At 39.0% G+C, this 8559-nt stretch overlaps 1 protein-coding gene across 1 annotated transcript in view; it reads left to right on the top strand.

Moving 5' to 3' along the window:
* Window positions 1-791: 791 nt before the first annotated feature.
* The window catches only part of LOC101341140 (uncharacterized), a gene marked incomplete at its 5' end in the record, with an annotated part of 300061 nt that continues 292293 nt past the window's right edge, over window positions 792-8559 (top strand). The window contains 2 exons of the mRNA XM_023725574.1: window positions 792-864; window positions 1163-1339. Coding sequence (XP_023581342.1) covers window positions 792-864; window positions 1163-1339 — 250 coding nt within the window. The remainder of the gene's footprint in view (window positions 865-1162; window positions 1340-8559) is intronic.

Below are 8559 nucleotides of genomic sequence, written 5' to 3' on the forward strand. Positions count from 1 at the left end.
AATTTTATCAGAATTTGGGTGTCTCTATCATAGATTTTTTTTTTTAAATTCAGTTTGACAGTTACCAAGGATTCATTTGGAACTGGTAATGGTCTGAGAACTCTAATAATATTTCTGGCTATTCATTTTCATCTTTGACCATATATTATGTGTTCTAATATTAATGGTTTTTGCAGTCACGTAATGAGTTCTGGTGCTCAGTGATGTGGAATCTTATAAAATCTTTGTAGCTCCCCTAAGAGAATGAAACTCTTGGTACTTCACGTTATCTTTTGCTTTTTACTGAAATTTAAGAACAAAGGAACCATATTTATCCCTTAGTAGATTTAAATAAATAATCAGTTCACATACTGGAATCTAGCAACTTAAAATGAATGTGGATACAAGCATGAACAGATATATAGCACATACAAGTTTTCTACAAGATAATTCTATTCTACCAAGATGAAATGGCATTGTAGCACAGACCAAATGAATACCAGTTGTGCAATGCAAGTTTCTCGGTACAAGTTTTCCAGCGTCCTTAATTTGTTGAGGGCTCTTTGCATTAATTAAAATTGATAAAAACCAAGTATTTTAACATGACCTTCTTTTGGCATTTGTCTTAACTTTTCTTATCCTATTTTATTTAATTCTTCCACTTCTGTTGTTCAATTAGTGTTTGACCCTTTTAGGAGAGATGTAAATTAAATGACATTTCAATGCCACTCCATATTTAAAATACTGTGTTAGTTGTGGATCGTAAATGATGAACTTCATTCTTTAGCTAATTTATTCACTTAACAATTTCCCTCCAGAAGTTCCGGCAGAAGGCTCTGAAGCAAACTAAGCAGAAGAAATCCAAGTCGGCTGAATTTCTGATGGGTGAGCCTTGGTTGATGAGTTATTGCTCATAATTTGTGTAAGGATTAATTAACTAATTACAGACAAATGGCTGTGGGCGAAATTTTGCTCTTGCTTGTCAGGGTGCAATTTGTAATTATTTTAATCATTTATTCTTTTTTTTTTTAAGAGTTAATTTTAACTTAATTCTGTTTTGGTGACATTTGAGGACAATACACTTGAGTCTTTCAGCACAAGAATTACTAGAAGGAATTTTCTGCTTTCACTGGAATATATTTTTGCTATCGTATGATCTTCTGACCTCCTTGTTTTACTTTAGCTAAAGAAGACAGAGACATTGCAGAAGGCATTAGAAATCCAGCTTTTAACATGAGCAGCCCGGATCTCTCAGCATATCAGACTTCAGAAAAGAAAGTTATCAGACATGACATGGCAGATCGCACCCTTGCAGCTCACCAACGAAAACTCAGTCTGCTCGCCTCTGCTGAACCAAAAGGTGTGACTTCAGTCTTGATTATCTTCACACTCAGTGACAGTCGCTATGCTCCTGAGCTAACCTGGGCATCCCAGAGCTGGCCTCAGACATTCCACTCTGGCGTGTCTGCGCAGGCTTCCTGCGGAGCGTCTGCATGTGGAGTGAGGGGCACAGCTCCGGATCTGCTCTGCCCTTGGTATGCAGGCCACACTCTCTCTGCGAAGACAGTTGAGCAGTGATCCACCCCATCTCAGGGTGCTGAGATGCAGTGTAGCACTCTGTGCAGAGAGGGTACAATGTTGTTACTGCCATTTATAGAACGCCATTCTGCCGGTGTATTTGTAAAATATGCTGGCACCCCACTTTTGGCCTCAAACTCTGATAATCCATTCTTTTCAAGGAGGACATCACTTCTCTATAGGTTTAAACATGTGCACCAAGAGCTAAAGAGTAAGCACACAGAGCATGTTAGTAACATCTCTGCAGAAATTCTTCATAAGCCATAGTTCCTTTCATTTTCTGATTAGAGATATTGCCAATAATTAAGTGTATTTGTTGGTTGAGTGGTAGAATTCTCACCTTCCATGTGGGAGACCCAGGTTTGATTCCTGGCCAATGTACCTCACGTGCAGCCATTACCCGTCTGTCAGTGGGGGCTTGCGTGTTGCTATGATGCTGAACAGGTTTCAGCAGCGCTTCCAGACTAAGACGGGCTAGGAAGAAAGGCCTGGGGATCTACTTCTGAAAATCAGCTGATGAAAACCCTATGGATCATAACAGTCTGATTCATAACTGATCATGAGAGTGGCACAGGACCGGGCAGTGTTTCATTCTGTTGTGTGTGGAGCCGCCGTGAGTCAGGGGCCAACGCGGCAGCAATGAACAATACCAACAACCTCAGCCAGGGGCGTAGGCACTTGGCATCAGGTCGATAGCACATGGTTGGCGCCTCTTATCCAGAGAGAGAAAGAAAGTTTATTCTGTACCTACAAAGAAACAAGTCATTAAAATTTGCTGTCTTTGCTCTTATCTTCGTCATTGAACAAGAAGAAAGAATTTAATCACCAGATAGCTTTTTGCGAGGGAACTGTCTGAAGTAATGAAGCATGAGCTGGCACAGATGTATTCTCTGCTGGTCCCACTGAGCAGCCTCATCATGATGTCCACCTGTACAGACAAGAAGTCTAGCTCCCCATAGGTTATCACAGTGTGTGGAGCACGAACTTTGTGATTTTTGATTCCTAAGTCTCAGGGGGATAATCTGCCAGTCTCTAGGTTTCTGCATTCTACAGCATATCATGCATCTTCAACTCAGTGGATTTAGCTTGACTCTTGTTTTCTTTGCTTGTTTGTGTGTGTGCACACGTGCACGTGTGTGTATGTGCATCTTTTCCTGTAAGTTGGTAGCCAAGTTTCAGAATGCAGTACTATCAATAATAATAGTAATAGCTGCCAATCATGAGTGCTTATTGTGTATTACTCTCTATTGACCAGTTGCCATTGAGTAGACTCTGGTTCATGGTAATATGACTCCATGTGTGTTAGAGTAGAACTGTGTACCACAGGGTTTTCAATGCCTGAGTTTTCGGAAGTAGATTGCCAGGTCTTTTTTCTGAGGTGTCTCTTGGTAGACTCGAACCCTCAATCTTTTGGTTAGCAGTTGAGTGCATTGACTGTTTATACCACCCACGGGCTCCTGTAACGTCTCAGACTAACAATATTCTGTGTTCAAAGGATCCCCTCCTTCCCACAGTGCTGTTTATAACTCACTTAAAAGGAAAACTTAAAATGGGCAGGCAAACACACAATTGCTTAACCAATATTGACCCACAATATAACACTTCCAACACTGTCTTGATTGTATCTGTCACTTACAAAATCACTTCTATTATATAAAACATAAAATCTTTATTTACAGACTATCTCTGGAGATAGGTTGAGTTTGTTCTTCTATGTACCAAGAAGTAGTAACGTCTCAAAGATTTTAAAAAAGATCTGCTCCAGAGGTCGACTTCTTTGATGTGAGTTTGTATATATGAGTCACTTATAAGGAGAGTATAATTGATTAATTAAATGTATATTTATTTATCATTCTTATATGACTATGTCTCACATACTTTGGACATGTTATCAGGAGGGATCAGTCCCTGGAGAAGGACATCATGCTTGGTAAAGTAGAGGGTCAGCAAAAAAGGAAGACCCTCAATGAGATGGATTAAGAATGTGGCTGCAGCAATGGGTTCAAGCATAGCAATGATTGCGAGGATGGGGCAGGACTAGGCAGTGTTTTGTTCTGTTACACAGAGGGTTGCTATGAGTCGGAACCAGCTCGATGGTGCCTAACAACAAGAACAATATATGTCTCTGGAATTGGATCTTACGTTCCTTTACTAACGGTTCTCAACCCTTCTGTGTATCAGATCCATCTGCGGAGCCAAGGGCCTTTGGGGAATCAGAACCTCCGCGGGTGGGTCTGAGCTGGGTATCTTTTCCCAGTTGTCTACAGGGCATTTTGATGGACAGCTAAGGTTGAGAACCACACCTGTGTGTTTAGTCCCTACGTCTGGGAGATGAGAATGAGCATGGAAGGTAACAATTGCTGCTAGTGTTAGTTAGTTGACCTGGTTCTGGAAAATGGGAAGACAGAAGATTTTATAACTCAAAAGTAGAGCAGAGTAGAAGGAACCAAAGCGAAGGAGCTTTGCACAAAAAGGCCAGGAATGACTTATCATCCTGACAAACCCAGCCAGCCATTGATATAGGTAGGAGTTTTACGATCTCTATTCTGTAAAATGGCCAGTAGGTTTTGTAAATTTATTTGAGCCAACTTTACACAAATCCACCATGACCTCACTTTGGAAAACCCTCCAAAATACATTCACTTGCGAATAAGATGTGCAATTTTATAGTCTGTGAACAAGGAAGAATGTTTGAAATACATGAACTTAGAAATTGTTAGATATTCTAAAACACAATATTTCTCATTAACACAATAAAAAAGAACATTGATGTTATCTGCCAATGTGATTACTTAGGCAAAATAGAGTAGCTACATATTTTCTCCATGGTAGTATTATGATTAGGATAAATTATCATTTTAAAGTAAATATCAATACATTTCCACCTTATAGATACCTTTTTTCAAAAAAAGTATTAGTAAATAATAGCAGAATCCCCATACTGCTTAATTTATTCAAATTATTTTAAGGAAATGTAAAACTATTGTATAAATAGCAATTTAAATTATATGGGAAATGTCTAGGTGAGGGATTTTCTGAAAACAAACTTTGGATAAAAAAGATTTCAAATTTATGATGTCTTAAGTCTCAGTATAGTAGAAAAGTAATCAAAGTAAGTACACACTGACCTTCGAGAATAGGCAAAATAGGCAATGACTGAGTGGTATGATTTTAAGATCACTTGGAAGGCCTTAGTGTACCCCCCAAATCCGACCGGTATACTCCAGTGTTAAAGCGTCCTTGTTATTGTTGTTGTTAGGTGCTGTCCAGTTGGTTCTGACTCATAGCGACCTCATGTACAACCGAGCGAAATACTGCCAGATCCTGCACCATCTTCACAATTGTTGTTATGCTTGAGCCCATTGTTGCATTCACTGTGTCAATCCATCTTGTTGAAGGTTTTTCATTTTCATTGACCCTCTACTTTACTGAGCATGATGTCCTTCTCCAGGGACTGGTCCTTCCTAGTAACATATTCAAACATATGAGATGAAGTCTTGCCATCTTTGCTTCTAAGGAGCATTCTGGCTGTACTTCTTCCAAGACAGATTTCTTCATTCTTCTGGCAGTCCATGGTATATTCAATATTCTTTGCCAACACCATAATTCAAAGGCATCCATTCTTCTTTTGCCTTCCTTATTCATTGTCCCGCTTTCACATGCATTTGAGGCGATAGAAAATACCATGGCTTGGGTCAGGCGCACCTTAGTCCTCAAAGTGACATCTTTGCTTTTTAACACTTTAAAGAGGTCTTCTGCAGCAGATTTGCCCAGTGCAATGTGTCCTTTGATTTCTTGACTGCTGCTTCCATGGGTGTTGATTGTGGATCCCAGTAAAATGAAATCCTCGACAACTTCAATCTTTTCTCCATTTATCATGATGTTGCTTATTGGTCCAGTTGTGAAGATTTTTGTTTTCTTTATGTTGAGGTGTAATCCATACTGAAGGCTGTAGTCTTTGATCTTCATCAATAAGTGCTTCAAGTCTTCTTCACTTTCAGCAAGCAAGCTTGTGTCATCTGCTTATTAGTTGAAAGTTTCTCCAGGGGAAATGACAGCATGCTAGAGAACTGACTGTAATTTGACATTGGTCATTTTTGCAAGATGTGAATGGAAAAATGAAGTAAGATACAAAGCTCTCCATCTTTTCTTTCTGTTGTCATGTCTTGTAGCCTTTGCCCCCTCTGCTCTAATGAAGTGTTCCAGGCTCTGATTCATCCAAGTCTTTGGATTCCGATAGCCTTTTATTTGTAGGAAGACAATTAGTAAAAACATTGAACATGCTATTTTGCAAATTCCCAGAGGAACTTACATATATTTGATTCTTTTTAGCCACGTGACCTCTGCCCCGTGTTGTTCAAACCTGTGCTTTAGGTGTGGGTATTGTTTTGCTGATCTCAGTATCCTAGCCAATCTTCTTTGCTCACTGCCAGGTATGTGCTGGCCTGATGATGAGTTACCTTATGAGAAAGGGAAATTCAGAATTATGTACTGGAAAAGGGAGAGGGGTAGAGAATCTACAGATGCTTAGAATTACAAAGAGAAAGATGATGGCTTAGGCTCTAAACCTAACCAGGGCCTGAGTGTGGGGTGGGTAGAAAGCGCATCTTTAACATTCTAAGTGTATAGCACGGTGGCACTAAAAAGTTAGCAAATGCTTGACTTTGTGCTGGCAGTAGAACACAACTTGGAACAGATGTGAGACAGAACCCTGGAAAAGGCTTTAAGTTGAAAGAAATAAAAAATAATTATACAAAAAACCCAAAAAATGAGACCTGTTACTATAGACTCGATTCTAACTCATAGTGACCCTGTAGGACAGAGTAGAACTGCCCCATAGGGTTTCCAAGGAGCGGCTAGTAGATTTGAACAGCTGACCTTTTGGTTAGCAGCCTCAGATCTTAACCACTGCACCACCAAGGCTCCATAATTATAGAAGTGGATAGTAAAATGGTTAATATAATGGTGAGTTATTAATTGCCCTTGGGCAATTGTTTTTCTTGTAGTCCCTAATTTTCACTGAGGGTATTTCAAGGCTGATAAGTGGGAAGAAAATGAATGTAATCAATTTTATGTGTTATTATCTGAACAAGTATATCTATGTTTATTCATAAAAAAATGATTTGAAGATATTGAGGGATCCAGACCTCCTTTACCTCATTCTCTCCTGAGAGATGGAGATTTCAGTTGTTTCTGTGCTCTTACAACAGATGTCACTTGGAAACATCTTCCTAGATGCAGGTTGGCTCTTAGGATGTTCATGTGAGCATGTGTCCTTTAGGTTTTCTTGGTGGTAAGCAACAGATACTATATCTGGCTAATTTAAGCAGAAGGACTTCATGGGCTCAGAGTGTTGATGGTGAGAATGGACAGAAGCCCAGGCAGCCTGGAGGTAGAGGAAGTTGGGAGTGCGGTAATGGTCTCATAGCAGGAACAGCTGGGTTCTGATACAGCCACCACCACTGTGATAAATAATTGCCAAGCATTCTTTCCAGCCTTGCTTCACTTCTCCAAATTGAAAGTCCTATGGGAGGGAATTTGATTGTCCATGCTTCACCCACTTGCCTGCCCCCTGGCTTTGTCACAGGGTAGAAAAGTAGGATCTGTCCACCCTTCTGGCTTCTGGAGTTGGAGACAGGGATCTGAAATTACCTGCCCACTAAGACCATACCCAATGGGGACTAGGAAATTGTGATGCTATAGGGAGGGAAAAAGGGTGGAAAGCAACAAAGACAAACAAATTAAACCAAAAATCTAACAAATGTCCTTTACCATTCATATGTCTTGGATTATTTACTGTTCATATCTTACTGGTCATGATGTCCCTTAAAACCCTTTGTCATTGAGCCGATTTCAACTCATAGCGACCATGATGTCAGTACATCTTAAATAAAAATGCAGTGGTATATGCATGGTGAGTTAGACATAAAATAATTTATGGAATGTTTTGCTTAGAGATCAAGTATACAACACTAAGTACGCTTTGTTTCCCTATTTCCTCCTCCTCTTTCACTGAAAATCATATTTATTCAACATCTTCAATTTGCCGAACACTATGCCAGATGCAGGAACACAAAAGTGAACAGAACATATATGGAGGGTCTCTATTCATGAAACTTATATCAGCAATTCACACTGAGGACAACTATTAACATTTTAATTGATTAATCCAGCAGTCTCAAACAAGCCATATCCTCTCATTTAAGATTTCTGTATCTTTTTTTTAATATTAATATTAGTAACTTCATTTTGACAAAAGGCCTTAAAAACAAAATAAAAGGCAAGCTGCACACCAAAGGGAATTATATATCGATTTTATTCTTGGATTGAATGAACATTTCCAGTAGTATGTGCAAACCAGGAAAAAGTGTGTGTGTGTGTGTGTGTGTGTGTGCATGCATTTACCATACTCGTATAACTGAGATTCCAATTGGCTAAGTTGCATTCAGCCTAGGACTGAGCATGCTTGAGAATTTGTAGTTTAAAGTGGCCTAAGAGGAACACAGCTATTTAGTGAAAAACCTGAGATAGAAACTTAGGTCTTCTGATACATCAATGATGTAATCACTGTGTTAAAGTTGGACAGAATACTGTTTTGTTTACCTAGTTCCCCCTAAGTATCTGGTGAAATTAAAAAAAAAAAAAACAAGTATATTTTTGACCATCAGAAGAATAAGTTGAGCTGCATCAATGAAATTCCATATTAAATTTAAACTTCACTAAGGTTCTGTTTAGCCACCATTTGACTGATTTGTTTTTTGCATTTCCATTTTAAGAAAGACTAAAATGCCTTCTGGGAAAGAACTGATTCTAAGAAAAGAGACAATCAGACTCACAAGCTTGACCTCACACCAATATCTCAGGTCACAGAGGAAAGGTTTCATTCATTTTTATTTTATTTTATTTTTTTAATATTTTATTGTACTTCAGGTGAAGGCTTACAGAACAGATAGTTTCTCATGTAACAGTAACACACATGCTGTTTTATGACATTGGTTAACA

This window comes from Trichechus manatus, unplaced genomic scaffold (genome assembly GCF_000243295.1).
Source record: "Trichechus manatus latirostris isolate Lorelei unplaced genomic scaffold, TriManLat1.0 scaffold00329, whole genome shotgun sequence".
Lineage (NCBI taxonomy): Eukaryota > Metazoa > Chordata > Mammalia > Sirenia > Trichechidae > Trichechus > Trichechus manatus.